Raw genomic sequence first — 15,614 nt, 5'->3', positions numbered from 1 at the left:
TGAGCCAGCCCCTGGTGCTCCAAGATCGGGGGAGCCCCAAGAGAGGGCCCTGGTGGCCATTGGGGGCAGGTGCTGTTCAGAGTTCAGGCGTTAGAGTGAACACCAACCTGGTTTTCAGTCACGGTTCTGCCACTTATTGGCAGAGTGACCACGACCTTGACCAGCTCTAAGGTGGGGAAGATAACAGCACCTCCAGCAGGTTTGTTCCATGAGGACTAAATTAAGTCATGGAGTAAAATGGTTAACACGGGTTGTCATTCTCACCTACTGACCCGCGGGGACACTCACCGGACCTAACAGAACCGTCCCTCCCACTCTGGGAGGCCAGGGCATCCGGCCAGCCTCTAATGCCCCCCACACAGCTGGGGGCCAAGTGAGGAGTGCAGTGTGAGCCGAGTGTTCTAGTAGCCACGTTAAAAAACAAGCAAAGTTAGTTTTAAAATGTCATCGTTTCAGCGTGTAATCAATATAAAAAATTAAGGAGATAGTTTATATTCCTTTTCCTACTAAGGCTTCAGGATCCAGTGTGTATTTTACATCGACAGCACATCTCAGTCCACGTTTCAGCAGCCCCAGGTGGCACGTGGTCCCCACGTCGGACAGCGCAAGTCGTTAGCGTCCCTGTCCCAGGCAGTGGAGAAAGCAGAGGGGATTTGCAGAGGCTGAGGAAGGCTCACCCCAGCCACCCTGCGCTCTTGGGGTGTCCGTCCCACTGGGGTCCCTCGGGGCCGTCTCTCCTCCCTGACCTTTGACTGTGTCATTGCGGAAACACGATGTGTCCCTGAGTGGGGCGTGGTGTTTTGTTACTTCTTCAACAACCTCGTGACACAGGCCTAGGCTCACTCAGGTTGAGCAGCTGTGCAGGATCTCAGCTAGAAAGTGGCAAAGCTGGGTTCCTGCTTGGGCCGAGTGACCCCATCACTGCTTCGGGCTTCTCACCACCACCATGGCAGGATTGGAGGGACCTCAGGGATGCCTTCATACCATCCCCCAAAGCCCCGAGGGGAGGAGGCCTGGAGAAAGATGCTGGTCCTCAGGCTTGGCTCCTGGCTCTGCGGCAGCCAGGTCTCTGGCCACAGAGCCCCCAGATGTGAGCGCACCCTGTGGATGGCTCTCCACAGGACTGTCTGGTATGAACTACAAGCAAGAGACTGGCCCTTTAAGCACCAACCTGCAGAGGCCTTGATCTGGCAGATCGGAAGCGGGGAAGGCATGAAGCGCGTCTTGGCCTCCATCAGCCTGGGGAAGGAAGTCACCGTGAGTAGCTGTCTGCTCTCAGAGAGGGACGCAGGCCTGGAGGTTGGACTGGGGCACATGACCTGGCTGCCTCTCATTGAACCACCAGGGAAGGGACCACTGAGGGGGCTCTGCCACCTGAGGTGTCAAAATAGAGACCAAAAACGATATTTGCTTACTGAAAATGAGGGAAAGCAGGGAAACATAAAGAAAAAATAAAACCCATCCCGTATCACCCCCTGTTAAACGTTTGTCTTCGTTTCCTTCCAGTCTTTTTTTTTTTTTTTTTTTTTTTTGAGACAGGGTCTTGCTAAATCACTTAGGGCCTCACTAAGTATATGAGACTGGCCTCCAACTTGTGATCCTTCTACCTCAGCCTCCCGAGTCACTGGGATTATAGGGGCGTGTCACCATGCCCAGCCCCAGTCTTTTTTTAAAGAGTAAATTCTTATATAATATGTATATGAAAGAAGATTTTAAAAACCACCACTCAAAATACAAATAGTGGGGTTATGCTTTGACATCAGATCTTCCTCCATAATGTTTTTCTTGACTGTTCAAGAACAAATCAAAGTTTCCATAACAAACTTGTTTTCACAATGCCGATTCTCATATTTGGTAAATTCTCGTTTCTGAATGGTTTTTATTTAATGGTTTCCTTGCATTCAAAAGTTTCCTTGTCCGGGCACAATCCTATGTAAAGAACTCCTGGCCTCGGCATTGTGGGTGTGAGTGGGGGTGGGCGCGTGTTCATGTTCAGGCATCAGGTGGGACCAGACAGCCTTGTCATTGATAACTCCCTGAGCAGTGAAAGCAGTTGTCCAGGTTTAGATCTCTGGAGGCGGGGTTTCTAGTTGAAGTCATGAGCCGTGTTGGCAGCTCATCACCTACAAACATGAGTCCAGCCTCATCTTCCTCAAAGACCCGATAGATCTCAGTAGAGTCCTTTATGGATCGGTAGCCAGCAGCTAGAGCATCTTCACTGGGCTTGTTTGAAGTGGCATTATGTTTGATTCACTTGGTTCCACGGTGGTGCCTGTCATCTGGTTCAAGTGCAAGATATTTGTACAGGTACGCTTCCCAAGAAGGACATCAAAGGCTCAAGCACAGCTCCTACACCAGGCTTTGGCCCCTCGATAGCCCTGAAGCTGGGGTGCTAGGCAGGCTCTTTGATGAGCCGTCCCCTTGCTCCTGAAGTGTCCTCTGGGCCTTGCTCTGGGCCTGAGCCAGTCCGAGGCTGCCTTCCCCAGGTGTCCTTGAGCACCTTAGGAAGGTCATGGTGGGCTCGGGACCTGGGGTTGGGCCCCTGGGCTGGCCGCAGCCTCCTTGCCTGGGCTCCGATGGCAGCCAGAGCAGCTCATAATGTCTCTTCCACGTGACATTTTATTTCGCTTGTTATCTCACATCATCAGCAAATCCTGTTGTCTGCCTGCCTCTGGCTGCACTGTCATGCTTCTGAAACTTTAGGTGGAGGCCATTTCCAGTTTTCACCTTCATAGTCACACTAGTAAGGACAGCTTTGCGTAAACCAGAGTGTATATCTGTTGTATCTGAAAAAAAAATACTTGTATCAAGTTCTCCTGGTGACCACCTGGGTTCCCCTTCCGCATGCTTGGCACCTGGGAGCAGAGCGTCAAGGCCCGTCCCTGGGGAGAGGAAGGTCTGGAGCAGCGTGGAGCTGGCCCGAGGCAGCAGGGGAGGCAGGGCTCGGTGCTGCCAAAAGTCAGACTCATCTGGCAGCTTTTTAAATACACCAGGATCAGGGCCTCCCCCACAGGAATACTGATTTAATTGGCTTGGGATGAGACTAAGGTCATAGTTAATTTATTTGTTTTCTTTTATTTTTTTTCTATAAAAAGCTCCTTAGATAATTCTAGCACCCAGCCAGAGTCCTGAAGTAATTGGAAGGCTTTCTTTCAGTGAGGGATTAATGCTGTTCTTGAGTGTTTGGGGTCCTTCTTGGAGGACAGATATTTTGCACTTGAACAAGATGGCAGACACTGCTGTAGAAGAAAGTAGATCAAGTGTAATATCAGTTTAAATGAGCATCTTCAGGTGCCTGAACCAATGGGAAGGATTTCTTTTAGACAGGAGTGTAGAAGCCTTTTAAGAATAGATTGAAGCCAGGTACAATGATGCACCTCTGTATTCCCAACTACTCAGGAGGCTGAGAAAGAAGGATCACAAGTTTGAGGCCAGCCTCAGCAACTTAGCAGGATCCTATCCCAAAATAAAAAATTAAAATTAAAAGAACTGGGACTGTAGCTCAGTGGTGGAGCATCCCTGGGTTCAATGCCCAGTACCAAAAAGAAAAAAATGGAGGGGATGGTTATATATTGAAGGGTAGCACATGCCTGTAATCCCAGCAACTTGGGAGGCCAAGGCAGGAGGATTGCAAGTTTGAGAACAGTCTTGGTAATTTAGGGAGACCCTGTCTTAGAAATGAAAAGGGCTTATTGTGAGGCTCAGTGGTTAAGTGCCCCTGGGTTCAATCCCTATTATAAAAGAGAGAGAGAGAGAGAGAGAGAGAATAGATTGAGGATGGGGAGTGAGGAAGTGTTCTAGAAGGCAGGTTCTAGCTCAGGAGAGTTGTCTTTCCTGGGGGGTCTTGTCTTTTCTCTTTTCAACACGCTGCTCTTGGGGACTGAGGTGGGCATTGGTGATAGAAAATAATTTTGAATCCTGGTCAGATGTGGCTTGTTCTCTGGGTGTGCTTTTAGCCACTGGAAAGGTAATACGTTGGGATTACATTTTCTTCTTTGTGGGCCTGTCTCTTCCACTTCATCCAGTCACAAAGGCTCCCAATTGTATTGGCTTCACATTTAGAACATGACTTTCTGTCAGTTTTAGGTTTTAGATTTTTCCTGCCTTTTTTCCCCTTCCTGATGAGGATTCCCTGTGTAACCCAGGCTGACCTCAAATTCCTGGGATTGAGCCTTCCTCCTGCCTCCGCCTCCTGAGTAGCTAAGACTGCAGGCATGCTTCACTCGGCTCAGCTTCTTTTCTTACTGATTTCGTTTTTTGCTTTTGTTTTTGGGTACTAGGGATTGAACTCAGGGGCACTCAACCACTGAGCCACATCCCCAACTGTATTTTGTATTTTATTTAGAGACAGGGTCTCACTGAGTTGCTTAGTCCTCACTATTGCTGAGGCTGACTTTGAACTCCCAATCCTCCTGCCTGAGCCTCCCAAGCCACTGGGATTACAGGCGTGCGCCATGGTGCCCAGCTTTTTTTCCTGTTGAAAGAACAAACACCTTTACCACACTCCTGAGGTCTCTGAGCTCCTTCTGCCTTCTGTTTATTGAATGGAATCTGTCTCATACTTTTCAGAGTCTGCTTGTTTTGATAATTTAAATCAATGGAATTTTAGGCTTTCTGCACTGCTGTTATCCTTCTGGGTTTTGGCTTTTTTTTTTTTGTTTGCTTGTTTGTTTTTAATTCATTCCTGGGTCACTTGCACAAGTCTTCATATTTCATAACTTTCCTCCAGCAAATTGAGGGTGAAACTGAAAGACACTGCAAAAGTGTCCTTTTGTCCTCATACCATGAGTAGAAGTCTAGGTTTACAATAATTTTCCCTCAGAACACAAATATTTTTCTCTGCTGTCTACTGATATCCAGTGAGTTATTACCGCATCTGCTGTTGGACTGATTCTTAACCTTTTATAGATGCTCTGTCTTATTCTTTCTAGAAGCATCTAGGATCTTTTCTTATCCTTGCTATACAAAAATTTCATAAAAATGTATCTCAGGTTTTCAGTTTTTCTTTTTAAAATGAGATTCTTCTGTTGGGCCTTTTCAGCTGAAGCCTCTTTTTTCCTTTGAAAGTTTCTGGGAAGTTTTGTTTTTCTCTTTGATAACTTCCTGCCCTGTTGCTTGTTTTCTCTTGTGGAAATTCTCATTCGGTGGAATTCGGTCCTCTCAGTGAGTCTGCCCTTTCCGGTTTTCAGTCCCTCCCCATCTCAGGGTCCACAGCCTGGGGCATTTCCTTGATTTTTATTTTCTAGCACTGCTGAAGTTTGGGGTTCAGAAATGATGTTTTCAATTTCAAGCACTTCCATTTTTATTGTACCCTAATCTTCTTGTTGTTGTTCTTGTTGGATACACGACAGTAGAGTGTCTTTTGACATATTGTACAGGCGTGGAGTATGACTTATTCCAATTAGGATCCATTCTGGTGGTTGTACGTGGTGTGGTTTCACTGGGGTGTATTCATACATGAACAGTGGAAAGTCAGGTCCAGTTCATTCTCCTGTCTTTCCCATTCCCATCCCCGCCCTCCCCTTCCTTCCCCTTTGTCTAATCCAGTGAATTCTGTTCCTCCTGATCTTTTTAAATGGGTAGAGTACCTCCCTCACACATACACCTCTGGCAGACAGGGTTTTGTTCTGATTATCTCTGGCCTTTCTCTGTGTTCGGGAGCACACTCTGGCCTGTGTTGCTGAGTGTCTGAGCACTTTCTGCTGATGAGCCCGTGGTGGCTTCTCCTGAATCACAAGGCTGGGGGTGTGCCGAGCACACGCATGGATCGGAATGCCACAGTGAGAGGGCTTTCCTCTGCTGGCTCTCAGCTGCCACCCTTGTCTTGGTCCTTCTTGTCACTCCAGCCTCCGTTCTGGGGACACCGAGGCCCCTGCCTCCATTGCAGCCCACCCTGCCCATATTCCCAGCGCCTTGCATTTCACCAGTGAGCTTTGTGCCTTCCAATTTCCATCTTCCAAGAACCAACCCGCGCCTCACTTCTCTTTCCCATCACCCATCCGTTCACCTGTTATTTGGGAAGGGAGGGTCTAAGAAGGAAGGAGGGGAGCAGGCAGGTTCGTGTGTTTCATTTTAAACTGGAAGCCTAAGAGCTCTTCTGAAATACAGTTATTTCTCAGCACTTCACGTCACAGGGTGTTTGGGGCGGGAGGACACCAGCTAGGTGCTTGAGAGCATCAGAGGGACCCTTTGTGGAGGGTCCTGGCCATACGCCCACCCTCCTCCCACCAGCTCACACAGCACTGATGGCAGCTCCATTTGCAGGAGATCCTGTCTGCCTGCTGGGCTTTCGACCTGCAGGAGAGACCCAGCTTCAGCCTGCTGATGGACATGCTGGAGAAGCTGCCCAAGCTGAACCGCAGGCTCTCCCACCCTGGGCACTTCTGGAAGTCAGCTGAGTAAGTTCCCCTCCCCTGGGTCCCAGAGGGCACTGTCTGCTGGGCCCGCCCCCTGCTCTGGGAGGGGTGCACAGAGCACGTTAGCCGAGGGTTTTGGCTCCCTTTGACAGGCAGACTCCTCCAGCTCACATGCGTGAACATCAACGTGCCACTGTTACCAGGCCAGCCCTGATGCCAGGCCAGGGTGAGGCTAGAACGAGAAGGTTCTGCCCTGGGAGGGGCAGGAGGGCGGGTTGGAAGTCAGAGCCACCTGGGTGCTAAGCAACGCCACAGTAAGCAGAGCCAGTGTCATGAGAATGGCGTGACTCAGATCCCGTGCTCAGCTCAGAGCTTATGAGCACAACAAGCTGTCCCCTTGTGGGGCCGTGTCACTCAGCCTTGTATGGTACCTGACTTGAAGCCCTTCCCCTCTCTACGTAATCACACAACCTTTGTACCCCTGGCGTGGTTGGAGGTAGTCGCCACAGGGCAGGGAGGCCACTGTCACCTCTCTTGCACCCTGTCTTGTTCCCTTCCTTCTGTCTCTCTGGTGGCCTCACCCGGAACGCTCAGAAAGAGACCTCTGCCCTGCCATGACCTTTTGTGGGGATCTGGGGCTTTAATTCTGGGTTCCAGTTTCTACAACTTTAAAAAGTGGAGGTTGGGTAAAATCCAGGGGGAACAAACTTTTGCTGAGAGCCATCTGGTAAATATTTTAGACTTTGCAGGACAAAAAGGAAGTTCCTGCTGTTGTAGGGCAGGACCCCCCACAGACAAGTCGTAGGCCACCAAGCTCACTGTGTGCCAGCCACTCTTGGTCATGGAAATCTGAGTTTATGTAATTCTCACACATCGTGAAATATTCTTTTGATTTTTTTTTTCCCTCTGCCAACCATTAGAAAAGTAAAAATCATTTTTGGTCTGTGGATTGTACAGGAACAGGTGGCAGGCCATAGCTGGTGCCCAGGTTGGGCTCCTGGATTGAGATGAATAGCTTTAGACCTTTTTAAGACCAAGGACGCTTTCTGAAAGTGAAACCTCCACGGAGCCCCAGTGTTCAAAACAAACAAAGGGGAGCCACCCTAGATGGGGAGTCGAGGGCCTGGTAGCCAGCTGCTGGCAAGGCCGCCCTGGCCCCCAGCCTGTCTCCACTGAGTCCCTGGAGAAGCTGCAGGCCCAGAGTTCACCCCTGGTGCCCAGATGTGTGGAGACAGCGTTCCTCTTTCTGGAACAGGTCAGAGAGGCCTGCTGGGGATGTCTGGGCATATGTTCTTTTAAAAACCCTTTGATCAAAACTTAGCTCATGGCCCTGTCTGTCTTGCCCATAACTGGCCATGTCCTTTTTTGAGGACCCACCAGACTGACTGGGTCTTAAGCTTCAGGTGAGGAGCAACCCAGCATGAGTCACCCCAGCAGAGTATAAGTGGGAGAAATGACTGAAGAGAAACTGTAAACTTGGCAGCTTTAGGCCAGTGGTGGGGGTGGGGGTGGGGGACGATGTGGCATCTGGGAATACTACATCTTCTGATGTAGTATTAGGTTCAACATTGTGATCTTAGGGTGGGTCGGGGCCCACTCCAGGTTGAGCACCTCATACCTGAAGTGCCCGGGACCAGACATATTTTAGACTTCGGTGTTTTTCAGGTTTTGAGTCATTGGCACAGACTGATTGAGCATCCCTAATCCATGTTGGCACTCAGAAAGTTTCAGATTTTGGAGCATCCGTGATTTCAGATGGGGGTGTTCAGCCTGTACAGATGTGGGGTAACCGTGTAGCCATTAGAAATATGAGCTCGAGCTCACCCTTGCAGCATACCTGAGGATGCATAGGTGGCCCAGGCGGGCCTCCACCAGGGAGGAACTGTCATCTAATCAGGATAAAGATGAATAGACATGCTTCAGAGAAACCTCCATGCCACAGGACTCTCGTCACTGTGTCCCCAGCACCTACCTCAGTCCCAGGAACAGAGTAGCCAAATGCAAATTCAGAGAATGAATAAGCAGATGATCATGACAGGCCAAGTGACATGAAGGACACAGGGCCCTGTGGCCACCTGGGGGGCTGCAGAAGGGGTCTTGAGAAAACAGTCATCAGAGCTGGGTGTGAGCAGGAGCCCTCCCAGCAGGGCGCAGCAAGGCTGAGCTCCGACCCGCTCCTGACAGACCTCGGGCCTCTCCGTGCGCAGCCTGGGTGCTGGCATTCAGGATGGCTCCCATTGCCTGAAAGGCAAATAGCTCCACCTTCTCATATCACAGATGGGAAACCAAGTCACAAAGGGGGGCCGTTAACTTGCCCAAAGCCACGAATTCCAGCCCCTGGAAGGGGAGGCCAGCAGCCTGGAATGAGCCTGTCCAGGCTTCCTGGTCACAGTCGCCCTCCGCACGCACAGCTTCTAATTCTCATTCTCTCTTCTTTCCCATTGGCCTTATGGCTTTTTTATTTTGGGGGGTGGCGGATGTGCTGGCCGGTCCTGGCGTCTCCCCCTGTCCTGCCATCCTGACTCCTCCACCCGTCTGCCGTCCGTGCTGGGCTGGACTGCGCTCTTCCCACTCCTGGCGAATGGCCGTGGGCACCCCCAGCCGCTGGCGGAGCCGCTACTACGGGAAAGGACGTTACGGCCACCCTGACTTTAAGAGCTCCTGTCCAGTTCTGGAGGAATAGTGTGTTGCGGTCGTTTCTCTGGCTCCCTGCCTGCGTGTGTTGCATCCCTTCTTCCTGTCTGTGCATCTGGCCTCACTCTGCATCCCAGCTTCTCCTAACCATGTGGTTTTGTTCCCGTAATCTAAAGTGCAGCTGAAATGGCCTCCAGCCAGGGCCACCCAGAGTTGAGTTTTTGTCAGTGGAAGAGAGAGCCCCACCATATATGGCCTGTCCCCAGGGAGGGGGGAGAGCTTGGATCATTGACCTGTGCTCCCAGGGCCCCTCCTCTGGCCAGATGTCAAAAGAAGGGAATCCAGTGAGCGGAAGTGATAAACTCCAAGGTGTCAGTTTTGATAGTCAAGGGCTAAGAAGCCTGTATAGAAGCAGCCTGTGACAGTGCCCTGGGGCAACTTGGGAAAGGTTCTTTGTGCCCAGGGTCCCTTCCAAGCTTACCCTGCTCCCAGCCTGAGGGGTGGAGTTGGAGGTGTCCCTTTCTCTGCAGGGAGGATGATCTCCTGTCTGCTGCCCTTGGTGCCAGCTCCCTGTGGGCTCAGGTTCTGACGCTGCTCTCCCTCTTCTCTGTCCCCTGTAGGTTGTAGGCCTGGCTGACTTGCTTGTGCCAGGGGCTTCCTTCCTCCTAATCGACAGCTCGGCTCTGCGACTTCTGCTAAAACTCACAATGCCCAGCGGGCACTAACCCAGGGGATACCATCTCTGCTGCTCCAACTTCTCTCTCCAGACTTGCTCTGTTTGTTTTTAAAATCAGTTCCCTCCCCTCTCCACGTGGCCTGCGTGTGCCTGGGTAACTGCTGGTGAGGATCAAGGATCTCACTAACCTCTCTGGACTCCCCAGAGAGGTGGCCCAACGGCTTCTAGCCGCTCTCCTGGACACAATGACTGTCTTCCTCTTGTCCTTCCGGGGGTTGTCTTGCTTCTGTCTGTCGGGTGGCCCTGTTTACTTCTAACACCTGTGGTCAGAGCACAGGGGAGGTGTGCTTGGCTTCTAACCTGTGAGGATCCTGTCCTGCAAGGAGTGGAGTGACTTCAGCGCTTCCCCGAGGCCAGCACCACTGGGTTCCTGTCTGTGTTCTCTGTAGACTTGGGACAGTAGACACTAAAAGTCTGCGACCTTGACAGATGCTAGTTCAGAAGGGCTATGTCCTCAGCAGCACACTCAGAAAAGTTGTCCTAAAGCAAAGTGGAGCTTGTCTCCCAACAGCTTCACTATTGGAAACGAAGCGTCTGCCCCCAGCCCCACCCCCACCATTACTCCCTTCACATCTGCCAGGGCGCTGCATAGATGGACCCCAGTTCCACATTTGCCGGGGTGGGGCAGATGGGCCGCTGCACTGCTCTCTGAATGCAGATGGCCACCTGCCCTCCCAGCAAGGCTGCTCACTCTGGATCTCTGGAAGGGGGCTCTAGGAACCTCCACCTCAGTCTGCCTTCCAGGTGGCCCAGTGGCCCCAGTATTTGAGCACCGTTTATAGAAGCTTGTGGTGTCGCTTAGGTTTCTCTTCTCTCCTGATTCTACGTGGAGCCGGTGAGGAACTGTTCAGATGAGCCCACAGCGGTTATGGTGCACCCGGGGTGCCAGGGAGTTAGAGGTGAATGAGCCACATCGCTACCCCCAGGAGGGGAGTGTGACTGAGGCCCAGAACTCGGGGGACCAGGGGCAGCTCTGCCAAGCCTGTGGGGTGAGCAGTCATTGCCGCTCCTTGGTCAGGGCCGGGTCCTCTGCTAAGCTTCTGGAACTAGCCTATTCCTTAACCACACTAACAGTGGTGGAGACCAGCAGGGCCATAACCGTGTGTTTTTGTTCCTCTTCACAGCATTAACAGCAGCAAAGTTGTACCCCGCTTTGAAAGGTTTGGCCTGGGCGCCCTGGAGTCCAGCAACCCAAAGATGTAGCTGGTCATGTGGTTTTTCTGCCACCCATTTATGTCTTTTTGCAAACGTGTTTCTAAAACACACAACCATTCATCATGACAAAAAATATTACACACTCCCGCCTGCCCAGCGCTGCACATGAGGAGCATGAGTTCTCCATTCAGACTGTTCGTCACAAAGACATGTGGGCCCTGGAGATGGAGCCACACCTGCTGTTTTAGATGACACCAACAGAACCAGATCTGTCTTGACTGACGGCACTTGTTTACATGTATGTTTCTGCTGAGCGGACTGGATGTTTTACAATAGGTAATAATAAACGGTCCACACGTAGGGGCGCTGGCACCTTGGGATGGTGGAAGTGGCTGTCCCTTCTGAAGGACCCTGTAACAGTGAGGGCCCAGTACTGGGCCAGAAGGAAGAAAAGCATCATGATTATGGCTGTTCTTGGGGAGGAGGCACATGGCTTGACCTGGCCTCTGCTTTGACCCTAACACCCATCAGTAGGGAATCTCCCTCCCTGGGATTCCCCCCTTGTCCTATCAAAGGAACATCATCCTTTCCTCATCTTGCAGCAAAAACCCTGGCTGGGAACCTTGCTGGATTAAGAGGGTTAGAATTCCCTAGAGAACTTGGATACACCTTAAGACCCCTCTAAACTAGGCTGTTGCTGCTGGAAAAGAAGAGACAGACTCTAAACAGCATCTGGATGGTTCCTAGCCAGGTTTTTGCTACGTGGTGAAGAACTCTCCACACGCTGTGGAAATGTGTTTCTTGAAGCCCGCCGACAGGCACTAAGGTAATGGGACTCGCCTCTGTGTTTAAACACATCCCAATGCGTGACTGACATCTGACCCTAGAGCTGAGGCCGCCCTGGTAGCTGCTCTATGAGGGAGAACAGGGAAGCCAGCAGAGGGGTAGAACTAGCCAGCAGAGGCCTGAGCCCCACTTTCTGGTGATCCTGGCACTTTAGAAACCCATCCTGTTCTACTAGAAGGTTCCAAAACTGCCTGCCTCTTCCACTTCCTCTACCTTATTGAAACCCCTTCACCCATTCCTGACTCCCCTCTCCCTGCTCAGAGCTGAGGTGGGGGCGTGAGGCAGTCCAGCCTTCCCAGTTAGACCCCAGTGAGCCCCCACACCTGCAGAGCCCTCTCTGGCAACATGAGGCCTTTGGCTTGTGTCCATTCAAACTAGCAGTCGGGGGAGACTGGCTTTGGGAGAGGCTTTGATGTGACTGACCCCCACTTGTCCTCCGTAAAACTGTCACACAGAAAAGTTCCCAATGGCAAAGAAGCCTTGAAGTGGAGGTTAGGTCTCAGGGGGCTACACAGACAGGAGAGTGAGCAATGGGCCAGAGATGCGGTGGGATTCAGGCCTGGAACCTGTGCTGTCCTCTGAGCTCAGACAGGGGCAGCCGTGTGGCTCCTACCCCTTTCAGTGAGGCCACCTCATAAAGCCCCAGTCTTGAGCCTTCCTGATGTCAAGAGTCTGGTCCTAATGTCACGTACTACAGGCCATGCTGCCGAGAAGCCTGGAGACCACCTCCTGCTCTCCAGGCCCTTTGCCTGCCCTCCTTGGAGAGTGCGACTGCACAGTGGTGCAGGCTACCCAGGACCCGCATCCTTACCTTTCTTGGTCATTGTGGGCAGGAGAAAGAGGACTAGGCCAGCTGGGGTCAGCGCTGTGTAGGCCATTGCATCTCTGTAGTGGGTTTCTTATTCTGCCCCATCTTCCCCTCCGCCTGCCACATCAGCCCTCCCTGTGATGTCCCCACTCCAAAGCCGTGTGGTGTGTGGCCACTGCCTCTGTGGCTGCAGTACACCCACAGCTCCCAGAGGTGACTGCTTGTGTGTCTCTGGACTTCACCTGTCTGCCACGATGCTGGCCTTCCCCCTGGGCAGAACCCCCACACCCCCCGACACACACACATGCTGCCGTGTGACTGGTCAGCTGCTGGGTGTGTCCGGCTCAGCTCCTCCCCATCCCCCACAGAAAATCAATCTCGCTTTGTCTCGTGAATGTCAAGGTTCAGAAGGCTCCCTCATGGTCTTGTGCAAGTGCTGGGGCCTCAGAGGTAGGAATAGCCGCAGTCCCCTTCTTAAGGAACTGATGGTCTTCCCGGAGTCTGGTATCTGCCAGGAACCCCACCTGGCCTTGATAGTAGGGCTAAGGTGCTGGGGACCCTCTCCTTCCCCTCCAAGCCTAGACAGCCTCTGGCTCTCTGCCTGTCATTTAGGAAAATCCTCCACAGTGGTCCCCCTTCTCCCTTTTTTATTTAAGTGACTGTGAACTGAGGTTAGGAAGACGAGCTTGCCCTTCTGTGTGCCTTCCCCGTCTGCCTTGGATACGCATGAAGGATGACAGATACTGTGAATTCAGTCCTCACAACCCACTGTGAAAGGGATGGAGAAGGCTGAGGGCTCGCTGGGGCTGCGGAGCTCCCCGCTGGGGTCCAAAAGTGGAGCCCAAGAAGTTCTGGCCCTTCTAGGCACCCCCAGTCCCCAGTCTCACCTCCAAGGCCTTTAACCACCAGTCTGTGGTCTCCCCGGGTTTCTTTCTGATTCGGAGCTTGAATCCTGGCCAGTCCTGAGCAGTGTGTAGCAAAGTTGACCTCTCTATGTCACCAATTCAAAATACCTTCTGACATCTCCTGGCATTTCTTCCTGTGGTCCCAGTGGGAAGTGACAAGCCCTGTAAGGCTGCTGTTGTGTAGTGACTTGGGGGCACAGCGTAGCTCTGGATGTCATCAGTATGTATGCACCTGGCGTCTTCCGTGGCCACGAGGCACACCTTTGCTTTTTTGAATGTGATGTAAAATTTGTACAGTAAAAGTTTTTATATTTTCTATCAATTGCGTTTGTCTTCCAGAAATGCTATTAATTTAAATTAAAATGGTTAGTATTAACGAATGTGCTGTGTCCGGGTTTTTATTGTTTCCATTTCTGTTTTATCACTGGTAAGAACACAGGCCTGGAGCTGAGCCAGGCCTGGGGGTCTGCAGTTTGTGAATAAAGTTATACAAGGTATCCTGGGGCTTGTGTTCACGTTGGTCAGTTCTGGATGAGTATTGGGGACCACTTGGGTGATGGCATAGGGTGACAGGAATGGAGGGGTCACAGATTAAGGAGCTCCTTCCAAAGGAAGGTAGAAGAGCCAAGCTTGGACCTCAAGGGCAGGTGTCTCTGGAGAGGATGTCTCAAGGCCCATGATGCGCAAAGAGAATCACCAGCCCAACAGTAAAGATGCTCCCAAGCAGACCTGGACCCAGGTGGTCTCCCTGGGCTGAGGTGCCCTTTGCCTTATAGAAGCCTTGGGTTTAGGAGAGCAGACCTCGTGTTCTTAGAGGTGCTTGGAGTAAGAAGAACAGGTAGAAGAGAAGAGGCAACATCACATGGGGCCCCTGCTCTGAGCGGGGAAGTTGTTCATTGAGCCTTACCACACCTTAATCTCATCCTTAGGACAGTGCCTTCAAGTAGGCATTGTGATGTTTCTGCTGGGCAAACTGTTAAAAAAAAAATAAAAGGTAAGATATTTACCAGTGACCACATAGCTGGGGACTAGTCAGTCCAAGTCTTGACTTCGACCTCATCTGAAGTCATGGAATTTACTAGCCAGCTGTTTGTTGAGTTCCTAAGGTATTTAAAAGATAGTGCTAAGGAATGGAATGCTTTCCAAGACAGATCATACGATAGATCATAAAGTGAAGTCGCAGTAGATTTTAAAAAGAGAGCAAAGTATCTTACCTGACAACATGGTATGAAGTTAGAAATTGATAACAGAAGACTGAAGAATACACAGATTTATGAAAATTAAATAACTCACTCTTAACTGATGGAGCAAAGAAGAAATCACAAGGAAAATCAGAACATACTTGGAGATGAATGAAAATAAAAATACGAACATACCAAAATCTATGAGATGCAGCAAAAATAGTGCTAAGAGGGAAATTTATAGCTATAAGTTTAAATTTATAACTATACTTAAAGCAACCTAACTTTACAAATTAAGGGGAACCGTAAAAAGGAACTAAGTCAAAACTAGTGAAAGGAAATAATAAAGATTATAACAGAGATAAATTAGAGAATAGAAAAATGTTAGAGAAAATCAATGAAACCAAAAGTTGGTTCTTTGAAAGGATCAACAAAATTGATAAACCTTTAGGCAGATGGGCTGATGGGGGAAAAGAAAAGATCAAAATAAATGTTGCATGTCACTGATCATCAGGGAAATGCAAATCAAAGCTACAATGAGATGCCACGTCACAATCATCAGGATGGCTACTAACAAGATAGACAATTTATTGGTGAGAACATGGAGAGACTGGAGCCCTGTGCACTGCTGGGGAGAATGAAATAATCTGACGGGTCCCCAAAATAATTAAAAATAGAATTACCATCTGATCAGCAGTTGCACTTCTGAGTAAATACCCAAAAGAATTGAAAACTGTCTTGAAGAGATCTTTGCATACCTGTGTTCATAGCAGGATTATTCACAATAGCTAAGACATGGAACCACCCAAGGGTCCATTAATAGATGAATGGATAAGCAAAATGTGGTGCACACATACAATGGAATTATTTGGCCTTAAAGGCAGGGAAATCTGTCTGCAATGTGCTACAACGTGAGTGAACCTTGACCTCATGCTAGGTGAAGCGAATCAATTGCAAAAAAAAAAAAAAAATATATATATATATATATATATA

At 50.3% G+C, this 15,614-nt stretch overlaps 1 protein-coding gene and 1 long non-coding RNA gene across 10 annotated transcripts in view; one reads left to right on the top strand and one right to left on the bottom strand.

The window, feature by feature from the left end:
• Nucleotides 1-13,820, top strand: part of Ksr1 (kinase suppressor of ras 1) — a 145,904-nt gene extending 132,084 nt beyond the window's left edge. For 6 of the 9 annotated variants that reach the window (XM_047543352.1, XM_047543353.1, XM_047543360.1 and 3 more), the window contains 4 exons: nucleotides 1,122-1,257; nucleotides 6,265-6,398; nucleotides 8,958-9,038; nucleotides 10,851-13,820. In XM_047543352.1, the coding sequence (XP_047399308.1) occupies nucleotides 1,122-1,257; nucleotides 6,265-6,398; nucleotides 8,958-9,038; nucleotides 10,851-10,929 (430 nt within the window). In that variant the 3' untranslated portion in view covers nucleotides 10,930-13,820. Of the gene's footprint in view, nucleotides 1-1,121; nucleotides 1,258-6,264; nucleotides 6,399-8,957; nucleotides 9,039-9,610 lie in introns of all 9 variants that reach the window. The other 3 variants (XM_047543354.1, XM_047543355.1, XM_047543356.1) reach the window with 2 other exon arrangements.
• Nucleotides 283-10,000, bottom strand: LOC124979109 (uncharacterized). Its single transcript, XR_007107634.1, has 3 exons — nucleotides 9,472-10,000; nucleotides 1,172-1,239; nucleotides 283-621 (listed from the first exon to the last, which is right to left on the bottom strand). It is a non-coding gene; the product is annotated as an uncharacterized LOC124979109 (long non-coding RNA).
• Nucleotides 13,821-15,614: the final 1,794 nt, after the last annotated feature.

Source organism: Sciurus carolinensis, chromosome 3, assembly GCF_902686445.1.
Source record: "Sciurus carolinensis chromosome 3, mSciCar1.2, whole genome shotgun sequence".
NCBI classification, from domain to species: domain Eukaryota; kingdom Metazoa; phylum Chordata; class Mammalia; order Rodentia; family Sciuridae; genus Sciurus; species Sciurus carolinensis.
This window is presented reverse-complemented; position numbering and strand designations above follow the sequence as displayed.